General features: G+C 44.0%; 1 protein-coding gene across 1 annotated transcript in view; it reads left to right on the top strand.

The window, feature by feature from the left end:
• LOC121569591 (ATP-citrate synthase) overlaps positions 1-23,987 on the top strand; it is a 30,104-nt gene that overhangs the window by 4,057 nt on the left and 2,060 nt on the right. Inside the window, exons 3-22 of the mRNA XM_045209661.1 lie at positions 6,995-7,117; positions 9,269-9,331; positions 9,727-9,917; positions 11,178-11,257; positions 12,075-12,205; positions 16,965-17,083; positions 17,686-17,884; positions 17,994-18,111; positions 18,282-18,436; positions 19,877-19,970; positions 21,193-21,334; positions 21,527-21,695; positions 21,781-21,885; positions 21,985-22,181; positions 22,271-22,352; positions 22,593-22,703; positions 22,864-22,991; positions 23,116-23,209; positions 23,422-23,576; positions 23,742-23,892. Of these exons, the coding sequence (XP_045065596.1) occupies positions 6,995-7,117; positions 9,269-9,331; positions 9,727-9,917; positions 11,178-11,257; positions 12,075-12,205; positions 16,965-17,083; positions 17,686-17,884; positions 17,994-18,111; positions 18,282-18,436; positions 19,877-19,970; positions 21,193-21,334; positions 21,527-21,695; positions 21,781-21,885; positions 21,985-22,181; positions 22,271-22,352; positions 22,593-22,703; positions 22,864-22,991; positions 23,116-23,209; positions 23,422-23,576; positions 23,742-23,892 (2,607 nt within the window). The remainder of the gene's footprint in view (positions 1-6,994; positions 7,118-9,268; positions 9,332-9,726; positions 9,918-11,177; positions 11,258-12,074; positions 12,206-16,964; positions 17,084-17,685; positions 17,885-17,993; positions 18,112-18,281; positions 18,437-19,876; positions 19,971-21,192; positions 21,335-21,526; positions 21,696-21,780; positions 21,886-21,984; positions 22,182-22,270; positions 22,353-22,592; positions 22,704-22,863; positions 22,992-23,115; positions 23,210-23,421; positions 23,577-23,741; positions 23,893-23,987) is intronic.

Raw genomic sequence — 23,987 nt, 5'->3', positions numbered from 1 at the left:
TTCATAATGAAGACTGATCCACACAAGGTTAAATGTTTTGCTCAAAGCAAGGATTATATTACATTGCAGTCAGTAGATTCAGTTCGGCCACATCGTAGTCATAAATCTGGCTCCATAACTATCACAATAGCCACCTTCCCTGACTGCAGCCTGCGTCAAATGATCAATTTTGTTGCAGACACAATCACTTAGGCTAATGGAAGAGTAGAGTGGTCTCCTGGCTCCCGTTAGGACCCTAACGTCCTAGCTAGCAGGCCCATCTTCACTCCAGCCACTCTTCTGGCTGTAAAACGGAAACTAAGCAAAGTCAACGTAGAGGAGAATGAACGTCCGCATCGCCATTGGAATGTATCAAGAGGAATAACAAGTGACATCCACAATGGGAGGAGACACTCTCTTTAAGAGCAGTCATAATTACCTCAGAGATGGAGGATGGAGGAGGAGTCTGGGACAGAGGGGTCTAATAGAATTACAGTATGACTCATCTCCCAGGGTAAAATCTCTCTCTCTCTCACTCTCACACAGCTGGGAGGCTGTTTTAGTGCTTTATCAGGAAGTCGGATGCAGTGAGGTATGGAAGGGTGGAGGATGAGGAGAAGGATAGAGGAGGGCAGGTGTAGGCCCAGATACACGTGAAGCGATGTGACTGGATTGATTAAGAAATAACATTAACTTTCACCCTGGGCCCTCTCTGCCTGGTTTTGCTGGCAGCACTCCAGATGATAATGGCTCCAGTCTCAGAAGTCACTTCTCTCTCCATCTCTGATTGACCCCAGAGAGGTAGCAGCCAGGGGGAGGGGGTAGGATGGAGGAATGGAAGGAGGGACCGAGAGACTGATAAACAGCTTCTATCTACAGGCCAACAGACTGTTGAACAGTCACCACTACCTTAGTCACTGTTACTAGCCGGCTACCACCCGGTACTCTACCCTGCACCTTAGAGACTGCTGCCCTACACTACCAGTCAAAAGTGTGGATACACTTACTCATTCAAGGGTTTTTCTTTATTTTTATAATTTTTTACATTGTAGATTAATAGTGAATACATCAAAACGATGAAATAACACATATGGAGTCATGTAGTAAACAAGAAATCGTTAAACAAATCAAAATATATTTTATATTTGAGATTCTTCAAATAGCCACCCTTTGCCTTGATGACAGCATTGCACACTCTTGGCATTCTCTCAACCAGCTTCACATGGAATGCTTTTCCAACAGTCTTGAAGGAGTTCCCACATGCTGAGCACTTGTTGGCTGCTTTTCCTTCACTCTGCGGTCCGACTCATCCCAAACCATCTCAATTGAGTTGAGGTCGGGGGATTGTGGCGGCCAGGTCATCTGATGCAGCACGCCATCACTCCTTGGTAAAATAGCCCTTACACAGCCTGGAGGTGTGTTGGGTCATTGTCCTGTTGAAAAACAAATGATAGTCCCACTAAGCCCAAACCAGATGGGATGGCGTATCGCTGCAGAATGCTGTGGTAGCCATGCTGGTTAAGTGTGCCTTGAATTCTAAATAAATCACAGACAGTGTCACCAGCAAAGCACCCCCACACAATAATACCTCCTCCTCCATGCTTTATGGTAGGAAATACACATGCGGAGATCATCCGTTCACCCACACCGCGTCTCACAAAGATACGGACACATTTCCACCAGTCTAATGTCCATTGCTCGTGTTTCTTAGCCCAAGCAAGTCTCTTCTTATTGGTGTCCTTTAGTAGTGGTTTCTTTGCAGCAATTCGACCATGAAGGCCTGATTCACGCAGTCTCCTCTGAACAGTTGATGTTGAGATGTGTCTGTTCATTGAACTCTGAACCATTTATTTGGGCTGCAATTTCTGAGGCTGGTAACTCTAATGAACTTATCCTCTGCAGCAGAGGTAACTTCCATTCATGTGGTGGTCCTCATGAGAGACAATTTCATCATATCGCTTGATGGTTTTTGCGACTGCACTTGAAGAAACTTTCAAAGTTCTTGAAATGTTCCGTATTGAATAACCTTCATGTCTTAAAGTAATGATGGACTGTTGTTTCTCTTTGCTTATTTGAGCTGTTCTTGCCATAATATGGAGGACTTGGTCTTTTACCAAATAAGGCTATCTTCTTTATACCCCCCCTACCTTGTCACAACACAACTGATTGGCTAAAATGCATTAAGAAGGAAATAAATTCCACAAATTTACTTTTTAAGAAGGCACACCTGTTAATTGAAACGCATTCCAGGTGACTACCTCATGAAGCTGGTTGAGAGGATGCCAAGAGTGTGCAAAGCTGTCATCAAGGCAAAGGGTGGTTATTTGAAGAATCTCAATAAAATAACACTTTTTTTTTGGTTACTACATGATTCCATATGTGTTAGTTCATAGTTTTGATGTCTTCACTATTATTCTACAATGTAGAAAATAGTAAAAATAAAGAAACCTTGAATGAGTAAGACTCAAATCCTGCAGTGCCAGACGTGTCCCCCTGCTTAAGCCAGTACATGTCCAGGCCCGTCTGAAGTTTGCTAGAGAGCATTTGGATGATCCAGGAGAGGATTGGGAGAATGTCATATGGTCAGATGAAACCAAAATATAACTTTTTGGTAAAAACTCAACTCGTCGTGTTTGGAGGACAAAGAATGCTGAGTTGCATCCAAAGAACACCATACCTACTGTGAAGCATGGGGGTGGAAACATCATGCTTTGGGGCTGTTTTTCTGCAAAGGGACCAGGACGACTGATCTGTGTAAAGGAAAGAATGAATGGGGCCATGTATCGTGAGATTTTGAGTGAAAACCTCCTTCCATCAGCAAGGGCATTGAAGATGAAACGTGGCTGGGTCTTTCAGCATGACAATGATCCCAAACACACCGCCCGGGCAACGAAGGAGTGGCTTCGTAAGAAGCATTTCAAGGTCCTGGAGTGGCCTAGCCAGTCTCCAGATCTCAACCCCATAGAAAATCTTTGGAGGGAGTTGAAAGTCTGTGTTGCCCAGCGACAGCCCCAAAACATCACTGCTCTAGATTAGATCTGCATGGAGGAATGGGCCAAAATACCAGCAACAGTGTGTGAAAACCTTGTGAAGACTTACAGAAAACGTTTGACCTGTGTCATTGCCAACAAAGGGTATATAACAAAGTATTGAGAAACTTTTGTTATTGACCAAATACTTATTTTCCACCATAATTTGCAAATAAATTCATTAAAAATCCTACAATGTGATTTTCTGGAGAAAAGAAATTCTCATTTTGTCTGTCATAGTTGACGTGTACCTATGATGAACATTACAGGCCTCTCTCATCTTTTTAAGTGGGAGAACTTGCACAATTGGTGGCTGACTAAATACTTTTTTTCCTCACTGTATATATATATATATACTGCTCAAAAACATAAAGGGAACACTAAAATAACACATCCTAGATCTGAATGAATGAAATAATATTATCAAATACTTTTTTCTTTACATAGTTGAATGTGCTGACAACAAAATCACACAAAAATTATCAATGGAAATCAAATGTATCAACCCATGGAGGTCTGGATTTGGAGTCACCCTCAAAATTAAAGTGGAAAACCACACTACAGGCTGATCCAACTTTGATGTAATGTCCTTAAAACAAGTTTAGCCTGACTGCCATGAGGTACCGAGATGAGATCCTCAGACCCCTTGAAAGACCATATGCTGGTGCGGTTGGCCCTGGGTTCCTCCTAATGCAAGACAATGCTAGACCTCATGTGGCTGGAGTGTGTCAGCAGTTCCTGCAAGAGGAAGGCATTGATGCTATGGACTGGCCCGCCCGTTCCCCAGACCTGAATCCAATTGCGCACCTGGGATATCATGTCTCGCTCCATCCACCAACGCCACGTTGCACCACAGACTGTCCAGGAGTTGGCGGATGCTTTAGTCCAGGTCTGGGAGGAGATCCCTCAGGAGACCATCCGCCACCTCATCAGGAGCATGCCCAGGCGTTGTAGGGAGGTCATACAGGCACGTGGAGGCCACACACACTACTGAGCCTCATTTTGACTTGTTTTAAGGACATTACATCAAAGTTGGATCAGCCTGTAGTGTGGTTTTCCACTTTAATTTTGAGGGTGACTCCAAATCCAGACCTCCATGGGTTGATAAATTTGATTTCCATTGATAATTTTTGTGTGATTTTGTTGTCAGCACATTCAACTATGTAAAGAAAAAAGTATTTAATAAGATTATTTCATTCATTCAGATCTAGGATGTGTTGTTTAAGTGTTCCCTTTATTTTTTTGAGCAGTATATATAGCTCTGGAAAACAGTTAGAGACCACTGCAAAATTATCTGTTTTCTTCTACTCTCAACCTCTCCGATCATTTTCATGATGTCCATCCGGTTTGCTTCTATATGCCATATCTTTCTAACTGTGCTCTTTCCCAAAAGCTCCCAACATACAACCTATATACTTATTATGGACACAGTATGCTTACATTATTAGCTATCTTTGTTATTATTTGTTGTTATTTGTTATTAGTCCCATCCTTCAACTCTATTCAATACCTCCCATCTATCTCTTAACACCATCCATATAGGATTTCTATTTGCCATATATATTTCAACCGTACTGTGATGTTTTACAAAAGTTCTGAACCTTTCTATTCTCATTGCTTCTACAGATTGTGAATTAAAAATAAACATTTTTGCTAAAAGTATTATTATATTATTGATTGATTGACTATGACTTTTCAGATCACCCAGTAATGCTATCTGCAAGGTTAGCTCCAGGTAAATATTGCAATCCTTTAGCCATTCCTGGACCTGTGTCCAAAAACAAGCTACAAATGGACAGAACCAAAACAAATGATCTAATGATTCTGTCTCTTCACAGCAAAATCTGCAGAGCTGGGAAGATTGTATCCCCCATATAAATAACATTCTATTGGTAGCAAGAATTTTATATAATAATTTAAATTGAAAGATTCTAATTTTTGAATCTGGTGTCATTTTGCGTGTCAGTTCATAAACACTATGCCATGGGATTGGTACGTCAAAGATCTCTTCCCAACTATTTTGCAATCTATATGGGACGGCTGTCAATCCTTTGGTCCTTAAGTGAAACTGATATACTTTTTTATTTATCACAGTTTTCCTTAACCAATTATGTTCTTTAATGGAAGGCCGACAGACAAGTTCCTTACTTTCTCCCCCTTCCACTTTCCTCTTCCACTTTTGCGGTAAGGCTGCAATTATTTGGTTGTAATTTTGGGTAGAGCAGACATTTCCATATGTTTTTGTTAGCTGCATGTGCGACAACTCCACCAGTCCTACCGATGATATCATTTACGAAGATTATACCTTTTTTAAACATTCTGTCAAAAAATAAAGTTTTTTTTGTCAATTAGTATATTTGAATTTAACCACTATTTGTTGCATTATTTGTTCTGTCGTTTCTGGAGGATTAAATTGAAATTGCAACCAACTTTCTATGGCTTGTTTTAGAAATAGTGATATTTGGGAGATTATTTCCTTTTCAAATACCTGAAAGTGAGAGGTTGTAATCTGAATAAAGGGAAAAAGGCCTTTCTTGAACATTGGGTGAGACAATCTTACTAATTTGCTTGAGAACCAGTTCGGATTTAAGTATAACTTTTGTATGACTGAAGCTTTTAGTGATAGGTCTAATGCTTTAATATTTAATCATTTCTGTCCTCCGAATTCATATTAATTATATAAATATGCCCTTTTAATTTTGTCTGGCTTGCCGTTCCAAATAAAATTGAATATTTTTTTCTCATATAATTAAAAAAACAGTTCGCTAGGCGTAGGCAAGACCATAAGCAAATAGGTAAACTGGGATAATACTAAAGAGTTAATCAGGGTGATTTTTCCACAAATTGACAGGTATTTTCCTTTCCATGGTAGTAAGATCTTATCTATTTTTGCTAACTTTCTATTAAAATTTATTGAAGTGAGATCATTTATTTCCTTTGGGATATGTATTCCGAGTATATCCACATCACCATCAGACCATTTTATTGGTAAACTACATGGTAATGTAAAAATTGTATTTTTTTAGTGATCCAATACGTAATATAGTACATTTGTCATAATTTGGTTGTAATCCAGAGAGGTTAGAAAATGTATCTAGATCCTCTATGAGGCTGTGGAGGGATTCTAGTTGTGGATTTAAAAGAAACGTACAATGACACCTTTGTTTTTAAGCCCTGTGTTTCTAATCCTCTGATATTATTATTATTGGATCTGATTTTAATAGCTAATATCTCGATGGCCACAATAAATAGATATGCCGATAGTGGACAACCTTGTTTCACTCCTCTTGACAGTTTAAAACTTTCTGAGAAATAGCCATTATTTACTATTTTACACCTAGGGTTACTATACATGATTTTGACCCATTTTATAAGAGATTCTCCAAAATTGAAATGCTCCAGGCATTTATATATAAACCCCAGTCGAACTTTATCAAATGCCTTTTCGAAGTCTGCTATGAATAGCAGGCCTGGTTTCCCATATTTTCCATAGTGTTCTATTGTTTCCAATACTTGCCTTATATTATCTCCAATGTATCTTCCATGTAAAAAACCTGTCTGATTAGAATGAATAATATCCGACAATACCTTTTTAATTCTATGCGCTATACATTTTACTAGGATTTTTGCATCACAACACTGAAGTGTAAGGGGCCTCCAATTTTGTAAATGGACTGGATCTTTATATTTTCCACTTGTATCCTGTTTCAGTAATAATGAGATCAGACCTTCTTCTTGAGTGTCAGATAATCTACCATTTACATAGGAGTGGTTAAAACATGCTAATAATGGTCCTCTTAGTATATCAAAAAAGGTATCCTAAACTCTTATCATAAACAACAAATTAGCAATGTGTTAATGTGAGTTCAACTACTTTATCCTGTCAAGGGTAGTCTAGTCTAAGGATGATCACTAAATCACAGTCACTTATGTCATTATCCTAGTGTTGTGATGCTAACAGTTCGATCATGTTGTCTGTTCCCTAGCGGCTGGTAGTGAAGCCAGACCAGCTGATCAAGCGGCGGGGGAAGCTGGGACTGGTAGGTGTCAACCTGGACCTGAAAGGTGTCCAAGAGTGGCTGAAGACCCGCCTCATGAGAGAGACCATGGTAAGTCATTAACCCCCCCCACACACACACACACACACTAAGTCATCCTGAAGTGGATCTTCCAAAGTACAGTACCTACAGCTAGGTTCATGCCCATTCCTGGTCATGCACATTGAAACCCATCTCCCCCTAGGCTCTTCAGTCTGCACTGTAGTGAACGCTTTCACTCTGCTCACTGTTTACTCTGTCTCTAACAGAACATTTGTTTCCACTCTGCCCTCTCTTTTCGGATATTTCTCTCTTTATCATATCTTTCCCATGCCATGAAAGAAAAAAAAAATGTATGAACTCACTAACTGTAAGTCGCTAAGAGCGTCTGCTAAATGACCAAAATGTAAATGTAGTACTACCCATCCAAGTTAAGTGTGTTTGTTTTGATGTATGTTTAACTCTGCCTCCAGAGCTGCACAGATTGCTAATGAACTCTCGGTAGTCAGTCAGGCCAGTCATCCGAAACAGAGAGTCCTGCCAGTGAGTAAACAGGTTTCGGTGTAAGCCGAGCACGCTACAGTAGATCCATCACTCTGTGTGCCACATAGACGTTTGTGTGCTTCATAAACCATGGGCTAAGAGAGGGAGCGTGTGTGCGCATGTGTGTGCGTGCTTGCGTTAGAGGTAGGCAACTGTGGGCTGCTGGATATATCACTGGCCAGACATTTTAGATGAAAACGTCAGTGGCTGCTGGAGACCATAAATATTAACAAATTAATTCACAGGTTTAAGATGGTGTCTATCTGGATGAAGCGTTTTATTTTGACTGGTTTGAACAGATGTTGCTGTCAATTTTAGAATCTGGATAACTTGTTATAGAATATATTTCACAATATGTTGTGTATTTTAATTGTTTAGATGTGTGGGTTGCTGTATATGGGATAGTTGGTGTGCTTGTGCAGTAGCTGGATATTGAGATTACAGAGGGTGGTACTGGGTATTATACTAGTTTGAGGTCTACAGTATGTGTTAGTTGTCTAAGTGAATGGCATTCTGTAATGGTGTATATGTGTGTGTGTCTGGATTAGAGAGAAGAGGTGGGGCAGAGTTCAGTCACTGTGAACAATTTAGTCTGTCAGCTGGACTTTTTGTTCTCTCTCTCCTCTCTACTTTTTCTGTAAATCCTCAGCCTACCAAATCCCTCTTCCCAGAGGTTGAGATGACTCCCTGCCTGGCTATTTCCCCCACTCTTTGACGCCATAGCTTCCCTTAGTGATAGGGTGTAACCAGGATAGTTCATGTGTTTCCAGGCAAATGTGTGTGAACATGTCAGTGGTTATTATGTATCATATCAATTGAATTGACCCCTTTTGGTCACCACTTTGTTTGTGTAAAACTTCAATCATGTTTCCTACTTTTATTTAGCTTCTTACTCAATATATTCCTCCAACCTTTTCGTCGCTCTCCTCCTCCTTTTCCCTCATTCTCTAGGTAGCAGTGAGAGAATCAGTATGGAGATCATTTCTGTCTAAATTGGCCTCAGCCCATCTTTAATCAGACGGCCTCTTTTCTCCCCTCATCGTCCCTCCTTTATTCAGTCTCTCGGAAATGTCAACCTTCTCTCTTTCTCCCTCCTTTTTTCTGTCGGCTGACTGCTCTCCCGGGCAGTCCCTGGTTGTTTTATGGCTGGTGGCCTTTTAACACAGGCAGTGTGACAGCTAGCTAAATGAGCTCTCATGTTGAAGTCACCTAGGACTATACTAGACTACTGCTCTGTGTGGACGTCATCTTCTGTCAGTTTGGGCCTCCTTTTTTCAGGCTTTATCCAACTACACTTTCTTGTCCCATGGCCTGATTTATTTATTGGCTCTGTGGCCACTTTGTGTTCACTTTGTGGCCTTGAGCTGTGTTCATTCATACTGCTCTCCTCTGCTTTTTATAGCCTCCCTCTCCTTTTCTCTCTCTCTGCTTCTCTCCCTCTATCAGTCCTGAGGGCGTACCCGTAAACAAGTGCATTGCTGCATTATGATGGATTCTCCAGACTCGCTACAGCTGGCTCACTTCAGCTGCTCAGAGAAATAGTCATTATAGCACTGTAGTCTCCCATGGGAATTCATGATGATTTTGCCAAATGCAGCCTTTTTGCTCCATAAGTTCTCTCTTTCTCCTCAACACAATGTGTGTTTGTGCTTCTAAATAAGTGCTGTATGTGTTTCTCAGGTGGGAAAAGCCAAGGGGATCCTGAAGAACTTCCTCATCGAGCCATTTGTAGCCCACAAGCAGGTAAACTATCGGTGCGATTTCTCTAGTCTAGCTACCTCCGAGGATTGCAGCCCAACAGGTTTTCCAACTTACTTTAATTTCATTCATGAGTAGTGTGAGGTACTGCACCGTCACTAAACAGTATGTCAAATCTCAAGGAGTGGCTTTAAAGGGATAGTTCACTAAATAAATACATTTTAGTATTTTGTTCATTAGTCAACTGTTAATGCCATCCCAAACAATGATGCATGTCAGCAATCAAGTTTTCAAGATTGAGCACTTTAAGTTCAGAGCAAAAACTGTGCTGAAGATAGTTTTGGAGTGAATTATCCCTTGAACAAAATGGCTTCTATGACATACAAGTCTCTGGTTGTCTATAACTGACCTGTGTGTGTGTGTGTCTCCCTATCCCTCAGGAAGAGGAGTTCTATGTGTGTATCTACGCCACACGGGAGGGAGACTACGTGTTGTTCCACCATGAAGGAGGGGTAGACGTGGGCGACGTGGACGCTAAGGCCAGTAAGCTGCTGGTAGGAGTGGATGAGAAGCTGACTGAAGACGCAGTGAAGAAACAGCTCCTGACCCATGTCGCTGCAGACAAAAAAGCGTGAGTGGCGCGAGACATACTGCATTAATTTAAAAACAGATTTCTACTTCATACGAGAGATCATTTGCACACTAAAATAACAAGATACTAGATTAAAAGAGGGTATATTTGTGGGAGAGAACACCTCATTCATTCTGAGGTAGAGAAGTGGAGGGTTAGAGAAAGAACGTGCTGTTGCGCAAAACTAAAGCTGGCTGGCAAGCAATGGCAGCACCACACAATACAAAACACAGAGAGGGGAAAGCGATGGTGAGGTACTCTGTGATGATGCAGTAAAGCTGGAGGGAGAAGGAGGAGGGGGGTGAGTTCCATTAGACAAATGACAAACTCCCTCCGCTACGAGCTCGCCTTTCTTCGATCACCCCCTCCTTTCATCCCCCCTTAGCCTTATTCTGAGCACGTTCCTGGAGCCTGACGTTTATTTTGATGGGTATGATACAGTGACCCACCCAACTACCCCCTCCCTTCGCTCGAAACAGCTCTCTGTGACTGCAGGCAGGGCCTAGCTAGGCTCACCACGGTCTTGGCTGACATTGAGGAAGACGGCTCTGCACTGTTCACCACCCCCCCCTCACCCTCTTCCCTCCTTTGGATCTAGGACCGGAGCGGTGGCCCTAGCCCCATCAGAACCTGTCAGTAGGAGAGGAGCTTAGTCACTGTGGGTGTGATGCGTCGGGCCTGACCCCCTCACTCCCTGAGGCCAGTGTTCTCCTGGTAGCTAGAATAGCCCTCCTGACAGACAGGAGACTGACGTGGTCACAAGGCCACAGAGCTGCCTGCACAGCTGACAGACAGACAGGCAGGCAGGGAGAGAGGAAGAAATACTGCCCCCACCACAGCCCCCCTTCCTCCTCCCTTCAACCTTCTGGTTTGACAGGAGGAGGCGGGAGTAAATTAGATTTTTCTTTCATTGTAGCGAGGCTTACCAGCTAATTTAGAAGTGCAGTGGAAAAGAGCTGGTTCCTCCTCCAGCACTCCCTCCACCCCTCCCTCTTTCCCTCACTTATTCCTTATTAATGCTGGCTCTTGTTTTTATGGATTTAGTGCTATATAAAGGGTGTGACTCACTGTTCGAAAGGACAGTGCTATCACTAAGGGACATTCATTAGAATGAACATTCAGTTGGCAGATCTTCCACTGAACCATATTTATTTCCCTGCACATAATAAGGAAAAGAATGGGGCTGTCTGTATTTTAGGGAAAGGTTAAGGTGTAGCTATAAAACAGTTTAACTTGTTGTCTGATTGTTTCTTCCTGCAGGGTTCTGGCCAGCTTCATTGTTGGTCTCTTCAACCTGTATGAAGACCTGTACTTCACCTACCTAGAGATCAACCCACTGGGTAGGTCCTGTCATACAATCCTACCACAACCAACACTCCTACCAACCTCCTACCACAGCCTAAACATGATGCTCTGAACAACTCCCTAATCCAGACATACACTCACAGCCTCGTCATTTTGTCATAGAATTAAGAAGTTTGAGGAGAAATAAAGATCAAACGGAATCTAAAAACAATTCCATGTGGTAAAACATGTAGAGGAGCAGAAGTTCATTACAACATTCTAATTCTGAGGGGGGAACTGGTTCAATAATTGATGTTCCTGCTGTTTGATGACTGCAGTGTGTTTATCAGGGTTTAATTGGTCATCAGTACCAGGTTATATGCCCCGTGGCAGCTGTTCCTGTGGAGGGGAGAGGACTGGGGCTGCTGAGACCTCCCCTCCTGCTTTGATGTCTCCCCCACACCCCCTGCCTCCCCAATCTCCCCCTCCTGCAGAGAGAGTAGGGACTAGGGAGGTTAGGACGCCCCCTGGGGACGGACATGGTCCTCTCTCATTTCCCCTGTGTTCTATTTTAGAGATCACCCCCGCAAGAGACGAGCAGGTTTCTGTGGAAACTACACGAACGAACACACACAGTGTCACAGTGTTTATCTAAACAAAACTGTGCCGTTTCCAATCATACCTGACCCCAGAACAAATCCACTTAAGTAGGATGGAAGCAGTGAGGTACAGATGGAGAGCAGTCCTCTGTTTCAATCAGTGGAAGAAGCCAAGTGAATATCAATAAGAGGATGTGGCTCTTTGTCTTCCTGTATTTAACCCCCGGGCTAACATGCTTCTATTTGCCTCTCTCTCTCTGTTTTCTTCTCCCAGTGGTCACGAAGGATGGCGTGTTTGTGCTGGACATGGCAGCTAAGATCGATGCCACGGCTGACTACCTCTGTAAGGCCAAGTGGGGCGACGTGGAGTTCCCTCCACCCTTTGGCAGGGAGGCCTACCCTGAGGTGAGGACAATCACATGACTACTAGCCAGAGGCTGCTATGTCCATTTTGTTACATTGAAGGAACTAGAAGGATAAGGGCAGTTCCAAGGAAGTCATAAAATATTATTATAGAATCGCTTTACAAGTAATTGTGTATCATGTAAAGACCAAGGTTGGGGTCAATTCCAGTCAATTCAGAAAGTAAATCCAATTCAACATTTTCCTCATTGAAAATCATGGAAGAGAATTTGAATTTCAGTGTACTTCTGGAATTGAAATGGAATTGACCCCAACCCTGGTAAAAACTTTACATATCTTTTCAAATAAGCCTCCACCTAAATTAATCAGCATAAAAATCTCAGATGTACATACTACAGTTGAAGTCGGAAGTTTACGTACACCTTAGCCAAATACATTTAAACTCAGTTTTTCACAATTCCTGACATTTTAATCCTAGTAAAAATTCCCTGTGTTAGGTCAGTTAGGATCACCACTTTATTTTAAGAATGTGAAATGTTAGAATAATAGTAGAGAGAATGATTTATTTCAGCTTTTATTACTTTCATCACATTCCCAGTGGGTCAGAAGTTCACATACACTCAATTAGTATTTGGTAGCATTGCCTTTAAATTGTTTAACTTGGGTCAAACGTTTCGGGTAGCCTTCCACAAGCTTCCCACAATAAATTGGGTGAATTTTGGCCAATTCCTCCTGACAGAGCTGGTGTAACTGAGTCACGTTTGTAGGCCTCCTTGCTCGCACACGCTTTTTCAGTTCTGCCCACAAATGTTCTATAGGATTGAGGTCAGGGCTTTGTGATGGCCACTCCAATACCTTGACTTTGTTGTCCTTAAGCCATTTTGCCACAACTTTGGAAGTATGCTTGGGGTCATTGTCAATTTGGAAGACCCATTTGCGACCAAGCTTTAACTTCCTGACTGATGTCTTGAGAAGTTGCTTCAATATATCCACATAATTTTCCTTCCTCATGATGTCCTCTATTTTGTGAAGTGCACCAGTCCCTCCTGCAGCAAAGCACCCCCACAGCATGATGCTGCCACCCCTGTGCATCACGGTTGGGATGGTGTTCTTCGGCTTGCAAGCTTTCCCCTTTTTCCTCCAAACATATCGATGTCTCCCGAGTGGCGCAGTGGTCTAAGGCACTGCATCACAGTGCTAGCTGTGCCACTAGAGATCCTGGTTCGAATCCAGGCTCTGTCGTAGCCGGCCGCAACCGGGAGACCAATGGGGCGGCACACAATTGGCCCAGCGTCGTCTAGGGTAGGGGAGGGAATGGCCGGCAGGGAGGTAGCTCAGTTGGTAGAGCATGGCGTTTGCAACGCCAGGGTTGTGGGTTCGTTTCCCACGGGGGGCCAGTATAAAAAATTTTACAAAAATAATGTATGCACTAACTGTAAGTCGCTCTGGATAAGAGCGTCTGCTAAATAATGTAAATGTAAATGTCATTATGGCCAAACAGTTCTATTTTTGTTTCATCAGACCAGAGGACATTTCTCCAAAAAGTACGATCTTTGTCCCCATCTGCAGTTGCAAACCGTAGTCTGGCTTTTTTATGGCGGTTTTGGAGCAGTGGCTTCTTCCTTGCTGAGCGGCCTTTCAGGTTATGTCGATATAGGACTTGTTTTACTGTGGATATACAGTGAGGGGAAAAAAGTATTTGATCCCCTGCTGATTTTGTACGTTTGCCCACTGACAAAGAAATGATCAGTCTATAATTTTAATGGTAGGTTTATTTGAACAGTGAGAGACAGAATAACAACAACAAAATCCAGAAAAATGCATGTCAAAAATGTTATAAATTGATTTGCATTTTAATGAGGGAATTAAGTATTTGACCCCCTCTCAATCAGAAAGATTTCTGGCTCCCAGGTGTCTTTTATACAGGTAACGAGCTGAGATTAGGAGCACACACTTAAAGGGAGTGCTCCTAATCTCAGTGTGTTACCTGTATAAAAGACACCTGTCCACAGAAGCAATCAATCAATCAGATTCCAAACTCTCCACCATGGCCATGACCAAAGAGCTCTCCAAGGATGTCAGGGACAATATTGTAGACCTACACAAGGCTGGAATGGGCTACAAGACCATCGCCAAGCAGCTTGGTGAGACGGTGACAACAGTTGGTGCGATTATTCGCAAATGGAAGAAACACAAAAGAACTGTCAATCTCCCTCAGCCTGGGGCTCCATGCAAGATCTCACCTCGTGGAGTTGCAATGATCATGAGAACGGTGAGGAATCAGCCCAGAACTACACGGGAGGATCTTGTCAATGATCTCAAGGCAGCTGGGACCATAGTCACCAAGAAAACAATTGGTAACACACTACGCCGTGAAGGACTGAAATCCTGCAGCGCCCGCAAGGTTCCCCTGCTCAAGAAAGCACATATACTGGCCCGTCTGAAGTTTGCCAATGAACATCTGAATGATTCAGAGGAGAACTGGGTGAAAGTGTTGTGGTCAGATGAGACCAAAATGGAGCTCTTTGGCATCAAATCAACTCGCCGTGTTTGGAGGAGGAGGAATGCTGCCTATGACCCCAAGAACACCATCCCCACCGTCAAACATGGAGATGGACACATTATGCTTTGGGGGTGTTTTTCTGCTAAGGGGACAGGACAACTTCACCGCATTAAAGGGACGATGGACGGGGCCATGTACTGTCAAATCTTGGGTGTGAACCTCCTTCCCTCAGCCAGGGCATTGAAAATGGGTCGTGGATGGGTATTCCAGCATGACAATGACCCAAAACACATGGCCAAGGCAACAAAGGAGTGGCTCAAGAAGAAGCACATTAAGGTCCTGGAGTGGCCTAGCCAGTCTCCAGACCTTAATCCCATAGAAAATCTGTGGAGGGAGCTGAAGGTTCGAGTTGCCAAACGTCAGCCTCGAAACCTTAATGACTTGGAGAAGATCTGCAAAGAGGAGTGTGACAAAATCCCTCCTGAGATGTGTGCAAACCTGGTGACCAACTACAAGAAACGTCTGACCTCTGTGATTGCCAACAAGGGTTTTGCCACCAAGTACTAAGTCATGTTTTGCAGAGGGGTCAAATACTTATTTCCCTCATTAAAATGCAAATCAATTTATAAAATTTTTTACATGCGTTTTTCTGGATTTTTTTGTTGTTATTCTGTCTCTCACTGTTCAAATAAACCTACCATTAAAATTATAGACTGATCATGTCTTTGTCAGTGGGCAAACGTACAAAATCAGCAGGGGATCAAATACTTTTTTCCCTCACTGTAGATACTTTTGTGCCTGTTTCCTCAAGCATCTTCACAAGGTCCTTTGCTGCTGTTCTGGGATTGATTTGCACTTTTCGCACCAAAGTACATTCATCTCTAGGAGACAGAACGCGTCTCCTTCCTGAGCGGTATGACAGCTGCATGGTCCCATGGTGTTTATACTTGCGTACTATTGTTTGTACAGATAAACGTGGTACCTTCAGGCGTTTGGAAATTGCTCTCAAGGATGAACCAGACTTGTGGAGGTCTACACATTTTTTTTTGAGGTCTTGGCTGATTTCTTTTGATTTTCCCATGATGTCAAGCAAAGAGGCACTGAGTTTGAAGGTAGGCCACATCCACAGGTCCACCGCCAATTGACTCAAATGATTCCCACTGGAATTGTGATACAGTGAATTATAAGTGAAATAATCTGTCTGTAAACAATTGTTGGAAAAATTACTTGTGTCATGCACAAAGTAGATGTCCTAACCGATTTGCCAAAACTATAGTTTGTTAACAAGAAATTTGTGGAGTGGTTGAAAAACAAGTTTTAATGACTCCAACCTAAGTGTATGTAAACTTCCGACTTCAACTGTATATCTGTTTCCTCATTAGTTTTTATTTTGCTGACTAGATGCACACCCGTACAGTGATAAAGATTTCAGTTCCTTCCTGTTTATTGACGACACATGACTATTTTATGAGTCCTCTGGCTGTCCCAGCTATGGAGAGGGATGTTGATCTGGAAAGGGACTGGGGGAGTGACTAGAACAGAGATTAATCAGCCTTGACTCATACTGAGTTATTACCTTATCTCCATGGCGATACCATAGCACACCCCAGTAGCGACGGTCGTCAGGGTGGAGGGCTACAGGGACAACAGAGATGTAGTGACTTCATTAGATGTTATTATTCTACGCTTAGATATTCTGTCATCTGTCTCCATTTCTATGGCCCAGTCTAGATTTGAAATGTTAGACCAGTGTTTTTGTCTTTTATTGTTGATTTTAATTGGCTTGTGTTTTGATAGTTGTTTTTGGCAGTATGGTTAATGGTTCTCTGTGTGTGTGTGTGTGTGTGGTTCTGGCTGGTCTGAGCTGCTTTGAGACAGAGGGTCTATCTGGGTGCTGTAGGCACCTTACGGGCCCGTTTTTAATTGGGCTGCTGTCAGTCTGTGGGGGGGGGGAGCCACGGGACCAGCGGGGGCCTTTGATTGGGTGTGTCCCCAGCTGTGTCCCTCGCTGTCACAAACAACCAGCTCTGATTGGCAGCAGGCTGTTTTAATCTGAGGAGAAATACTGATATTTTAAAGTGTGGACCTGGGCTACCAAAGATGTATCAATGTTAATGCATGTTTATCCTCTGTCATTGAACCAGGGCCAAATTAGTTTGAAAGGGAACAGCATGAGTGGATCTTTCCAGCCTAATTGATGTCTGGCCTGGTTACTGCTGCAATCAGGAAACCCTACACTACCACTACCACTACCACTACCACTGCACCTTCAGCTAACCTTTCCTTTGGCTCTTGCAGGAGGCCTATATTGCAGACCTGGATGCCAAGAGTGGTGCCAGTCTCAAACTCACCCTGCTCAACCCCCGCGGAAGAATCTGGACCATGGTGGCAGGAGGAGGGGCTTCCGTCGTCTACAGGTAGAGTCACCAATCACAATGTCTCAATCTCAGCCATGTGTCTTCAACAATGTTACTAATAACATGTTTGGAGTTTCTCTCAATACTCCCATATTCTTTCATTGGGGTGTTGCTAATGGCCCTGTTAGCTTAGTTTCTGACTGGCTCCTAAGCTACGCTACCTCGGTTGTAATTGGGTTTAGCATTAGGAGAGTGCACCAGCTAGTGATGCAACAATCAGATTGATGGCGAGGCAGCAGCTGAGACCAGACGCTGCTGCTCATTCAGCAGAGGGCTAAATGAGATCCTCTAACGATGCCATCTTAACGAGAGTCTGGAGGAATCTGTCAGGGGCATGAGGTGTAACGTACACACACACCTGCTGTGACTGAATGCTTCTGTGGATTGGAGTAGTGTCTGTTTGTATAGATTGTTTTAACAGTGTTTACAGACTGGGAGAGAGAGAGACTGTTGGTTGATGTAATGAAACTTTCACAATGGCAATGCACTACTAGACTGAATGTACAGTATACTGTAGATGTTTCCTTGAGGTGATTGTGTGTGTGTATTGTCCGTGCACCCCTGTGGTTGTGTGTTTATCAAATGAGATCCCTCCTACACAGTGACACCATCTGTGACCTGGGCGGGGTTGACGAGCTGGCCAATTACGGGGAGTATTCAGGAGCACCCAGCGAACAGCAGACCTATGACTATGCCAAGACCATCCTGTCCCTGATGACCCGCGAGAAACACCCCGACGGAAAAGTCCTGATCATCGGAGGAAGCATTGCAAACTTCACTAACGTTGCAGCCACATTTAAGGTAGAAATAAAAATGGATCCACAGAGCTGAACACAATGTCTGAAGCAATTGTGATTTAGTTTCCCCTAGGGTTAGGCTACTCTGAGATCCTCTCTTATCTCTGTTCCAGGGCATTGTCAGGGCCATCAGGGACTACCAGGGCCCCATAAAGGAGCATGAGATCACCATATTTGTCCGCCGTGGGGGCCCAAATTACCAGGAAGGCCTCAGAGTCATGGGTGAAGTGGGTGAGTAACTCCAAAATAGATAAAAGTGCCTTTTGCAAGAGATGCTCATGGTCTTGTATTTCTCCTAATTTCCTCTGTGATAATAGGTCAAGCCAATGCTATTTCTAGCATTTGATTGACACACTCAACCTTCTGAAGACATTCACTGTGTGTGTGCCATGTTTCCACAGGTAAGACTACTGGCATCCCCATCCATGTCTTCGGCACAGAGACTCACATGACTGCCATTGTCGGCATGGCGCTGGGCCACCGACCAATACCCAAAGAGCCTCCCGTCGCCGCCCACACCGCCAACTTCCTGCTCAACTCCAGTGCCAGTTCATCGGTAGGTTACACTTAGCCTGTAGTTAGATAAAGGGCAATTCCACCACTTTTCAACCGCATATTCATTATCTCCAGCACCATACCAGTGTCTACATATGTGAAAACAGCGCATTTCTAAGTTTAGTTGTAAAACATATAAAGTTAAAGGGGAAGTGCAGTCAAAAATGTGATGTTGCTGTTTTTTAATGATATTTCCACACTGATCGCAAAATAACACTCTGAAGTTGTGAAAATGATGATAATGCCCTTTTTAATGTAAGAGATTTTGGAGGAAAAAATGCCTGGAATTTCAGCCTGTTCAGGTGGGATGGACATCACAATCTGATTTGATTATTCTGACCAATGACCAGTCGCCATTTATTTGAATATGTATCCTCCTACTTTGAAAGGGTAAGCGGGGCAGGCTCTAGAGTAGACGATCCTATCTGCTAATCAGGACTGTGTATGTAAATATATTAAAATTTGTATCAGCACGCCCACACGATCAGACAGAGCATTTCAAAGGCAAAAGGAGGCTCAGGGAAATAAATAATATAAAATTATAGTTATTTTCATGAAATAAACACACACAGTGATTTATTAGACATACAGTGATGATATAAAAATAAGACTGCATGGGGGCTTTAATAAGTTATATCCGATGACATCGTCAAAAATCTAACATTTTTCAAAAACTGAGATTCCCATGCTGGCACAGTGAGGTAATCTGAGGTGCGGCTTTGTGTGAAGAGCATTGCCTGGCTTTGTATGCTACTTTGGTTTTAAATAGCAGCCAGGACACAATACACTAGGCCTGTGCTGTAGCCTGCAGGGCTCCATTAGAAATGTGCTGCATTGGGGCTTTCAGAGAGATGCGTCCGTGGTCATGCATGTGTTATGGGAAGGGGGCCGATCTACATCCATTTGATGATGGATGATGTCAGGGCAAAAGGGCAAAAATATGAAAGCAGCACCTGCACAGTTTCTCAAAATGAGTGCCGATTGGTCTTCCTGGGGAATGCACCCATCTCATTCTAAATACAGCTCCGCCATGCAACAACTGAATGTTGTTTTAATGAATTTGAATGAATTTTAAATGTGGGGGCCCACCATGTAGATTGTTTTCAAAGCAAGTTCAACACACAAAAGTCCACTGTGCCATAGACGTAGTCTGTACACAGGGCCCTACTGTGCAGCTGGCATCACTGCAGGTTTATCACACAAGGCCTTATTGTAAAGCTCGCACCATGCTACTCTCTCGCTCTATGCAGGTAATGTGGAGCTGTCACAAAAAAACATGAATGTTTTTAGTCAAGTCATTAAAATCAAGGCTATTCTATGAAGGCATGTGTGCATTATGGCTGGAGTTAACATGATTAAGCTCTTCAACAGAATGTAACACCTCTTCTCCTCTCTCCTGTCTTCCCTCTCTTCTCTCTCCTCTCTCCTCTGTCCTCTCCAGACCCCAGCCTCCAGCAGGACAGCCTCCTTCTCTGAGAACAAGGCTGGCCCCGGGGCCTCTCCTTCCAAGAAGGCCAAGTCAGGGGCCCCTCCAGGTGAGCTCCTCGATGAGACCATACACACACGTGAAACATAAGAATGATGCTTCTCAGGTAGTTATGTAAAAGTCTTGCTGGAATGCAATGTAGCAAGCAGGGTTGGGGTCAATTCAATTTATATTCCAGTCAATTCAGGAAGTACACTGAAATTCCAATTCTCTTCTATGCATTTTAATTAGGAAAATGTGGAATTGGAATTGGAATTTTGTTTATTTTCTGAATTGACTAGAATTGAAGTGGAATTGACCCCAGTTATTGTAGCAAGAGGCTTCCTTGAGAGCCCCTTCTCTCATAAAATGTGAGTTTCTGTGTCACAGCTCCAACTGGTGGCCATTAGGGGTCTCACAGCCACATTAGCTATGCATCTGTTGTGAAAAGCCTTCCCTTTTGGTGGGTATTATCTATGCACATTCTGAATGTAATAACATTGATTTTATTGTTTCTGTTTTTGTTATTGTCGTGGCGCCACAAAGCGACAGGCATCGTCAGACAGTCCAGGAGGTAGGACACTCCCCTGTCAGACAGACGGACTAGGGTGGGCCTGGGAGATGGCTCTACTCCTAGCCCCCCTGTGAAGCCCTCGAGCTGGGCTGTGTGCTCCTGTCCTCTCCTCTCTCATGTGCCTGTGTGCTAGAAGTGGCTTTTATTTATATGGTGTTCGAAGGGTTCATCCATGGGAACAGCTAGGACAATATTGACATATAGACGACTACATTTCTGATCACATTTGTAGTCCTTAGAGGGGAATTTCTGACATTCAGAAATATACAGTGATAACATGTTGTTTTGGATGGTTGCAGGTTCAGTTTATGTCTCACTAACCCCTGTGGTTTCCTGTGGGTTGTGTCTCAGTCAGCGGCTGGCTGGCAGTGTTTGGTTCCTTCACTGTCTAGTAACTGTTTACCCTGCCGTGTGTCTGTTCTGTTGATGTTGTGTGCCCTGGTCTATCACACCTCTTAGCAGAGTAGGATATTACTTCTTTAAAGCCTCTCTGTAGTGAGTTAAAAGCCCTTTCTCTGCTGGTGCGGTAGTAAGGAGATCAAGCTCTTTTTTTTCTCCCTCTGAGTAAGTGCGTGTGCATTCCAAACATCTGTTCATTGTCTGAGTGACTTTTTATTTTGTAGTTAACCTTCCCCTCCATCTTTCTCCCTCCATATTTCCTCCTTTCCCTCTCCCTCCCTCTCTCTTCCTTGTCCCCTGTGTGTTCCTGTCCCTGCAGTCAAGGCGTCAACCCTCTTCAGCAAGCAGACCAAGTCCATCGTGTGGGGCATGCAGACGCGGGCCGTGCAGGGCATGCTGGACTTTGACTACACCTGCTCCAGGGAGGAGCCCTCTGTGTCTGCCATGCTCTACCCATTCACGTAGGCGTCTCTTTCTTTACTTTCCTGTATCTCTACTTCCTGTTTCCTGTATACCACTCTTAACTGTAGTGCCCCGAGACCACAGAGAGGTGTTGAAAATAACAAGCATATTTATGGTCAATACCGTGCGTGTGCTTATCTATTGTCTGGTTTGTCTGTCGATGCCTAACTTTGTGACTGTCTGTGTTCCAGTGGGGACCACAAGCAGAAGTTCTACTGGGGCCATAAGGAGATCCTGTTGCCTGTCTATAAGAACATGGGCGACGCCATGAAGAAACACCCGGAGGTGGACGTGCTCATTAACTTCGCCTCGCTCCGCTCTGCCTTCGACAGCACCATGGAGACCATGCAGTACCCACAGGTTGGTAGCGCCTCCATGCCATCCATAATGGTGAGAGCGCAGTAGATCTGACAGACTGTAATGCTTCGTTTCCCCACCTCTCCAGATCCACACCATTGCCATCATAGCCGAGGGCATCCCTGAAGCCCAGACCAGGAAGATCATTAAGAGGGCGGACGAGAAGGGTATCACTATCATCGGCCCGGCAACGGTAGGCCCCTCCTACTCTACACCCCTCACTTACAGTATGTGAGGTCTGCTTTAAAGGTGTAGAGAAGAGTGTCTTATCTAACTGTGTGTGCGTGTCCAGGTTGGAGGGATCAAGCCTGGCTGTTTTAAGATCGGGAACACAGGGGGCATGCTGGATAACATCCTGGCCTCTAAGCTGTACCGTCCAGGCAGTGTGGCCTACGTGTCCCGCTCTGGAGGCATGTCCAACGAGCTCAACAACATCATCTCCCGCACCACCGACGGAGTCTACGAGGGAGTGGCCATCGGAGGAGACAGGTAAGAGAGTGGCTGTGTGTGTGAATGGGGTGGATAAGATTACTGATGTATGTCTCTGTGTGTATAATTAATGCTTATTTCTTCATTAGATACCCAGGCTCAATCTACACAGACCATGTGCTGAGGTACCAGGACACCCCAGGGGTAGAGATGATCGTAATGCTGGGAGAGGTGAGGATTTGAAAGAGACACACACGTCTATATCACTGATGCTAATGGCCCCCTCCACTGAGTAAACTAACCATAGAAAAAGAAAGCTTGTCCTTTTAACGGAATCAATTTATTTTCATCAAGCATAGCTAATTAACATAAACATTTATGACCAGACTAATTCAATGCTTGGATACTCGGCTCTGCAAATGTGAGTGTGTGTGGACTTCCTTTTAAAAGCACTGTTGGTCTCCCTTCTAGATTGGCGGCACAGAGGAGTATAAGATCTGCCAGGGCATCAAGTCAGGCAGGATCACCAAGCCTGTGGTGAGCTGGTGCATCGGGACCTGTGCCACCATGTTCTCCTCAGAGGTGAGTGTGATGGGCAGCGTGGAGAGTGTGTGGGGGGGGGTTAAAGGTCATTGGATTGATATCACAGAGACTTGCAGGGCAGGCATACTGTGAGAAAGGGTCTGGTTATAGGGTTTGTGACTGTTTCCTATGATATGCTGACCCAGTCTGTCACCTGTAGGTCCAGTTTGGTCATGCTGGAGCGTGTGCCAACCAGGCCTCAGAGACAGCCGTGGCCAAGAACCTGGCTCTGAAGGAGGCCGGAGCCTTCGTACCTAAGAGCTTTGACGAGCTGGGAGATGTCATCAAGTCAGTGCAGAAAATCACACAATGATATGATTAGAAAAACATTACATCCAAGCCGCAACATAAAATGTACAGTTTAGTAAACGTACAAAAGCACTGTTATGAAATGGAATTTTCTCATGTACAGATCAGTGTATGACGACCTCGTGGGCAAAGGAGTCATCGTTCCAGCTATGGAGGTGCCCCCTCCCACAGTGCCAATGGACTACTCATGGGCCCGGGTGAGTAATGCCAACCAGTCAGTGCCACGCTGGCACATGTCCCCTGTGAGTTAGCGGTGAATCAGGATCTCTTATTGGCTCTGGACAATGCTTCCATATAAGGCAAACTTCACCGAACCGCATCAGACTGTGTTAAACTGAAACAGATGGAGAGCAATAGGAGGGTGCGGTGACTCTCTCTCTCCCCCTCTCTCTAACCATCTGTGCTGTAGGAGTTGGGTCTGATCCGTAAGCCAGCCTCCTTTATGACCAGTATCTGTGATGAGAGGGGCCAGGAGCTTATCTACGCTGGAATGCCCATCACTGAGGTGTTCAAGTCAGAGATGGGCCTGGGAGGAACCCTGGGACTGCTCTGGTTCCAGAGGAGGTACGCTTCTATCCCCCAAAACATGAAACAGTGAAATGCTCAATAATAATAATAATAATAATAATAATACAAATACTGTTCACATAAAACATTAAACATACTCTATCATAATTGAATTCAATTACAATTCTATGTCTCTGTGTCCTCCCTCCTCTTTGCCCCAAGGCTGCCCAGTTATGCTTCCAAGTTCATTGAGATGTGTCTGATGGTGACTGCTGACCATGGTCCTGCCGTGTCTGGTGCCCACAACACCATCGTCTGTGCCCGCGCTGGCAAAGACCTTATCTCCAGCCTCACGTCTGGCCTGCTCACCATCGTAAGACCGTAGTCAAGTCAACCTCTACATACTTAGGCCCACTCAAACCAGCAGAGGAGCCTCTTCTGAAGACAATGCCTCTGTTTAAATAAAGA

This window comes from Coregonus clupeaformis, chromosome 30 (assembly GCF_020615455.1).
Source record: "Coregonus clupeaformis isolate EN_2021a chromosome 30, ASM2061545v1, whole genome shotgun sequence".
Lineage (NCBI taxonomy): Eukaryota > Metazoa > Chordata > Actinopteri > Salmoniformes > Salmonidae > Coregonus > Coregonus clupeaformis.
The sequence above is the reverse complement of the archived record's forward strand: the minus strand, read 5'-3'. Positions and strand labels throughout refer to the sequence as shown.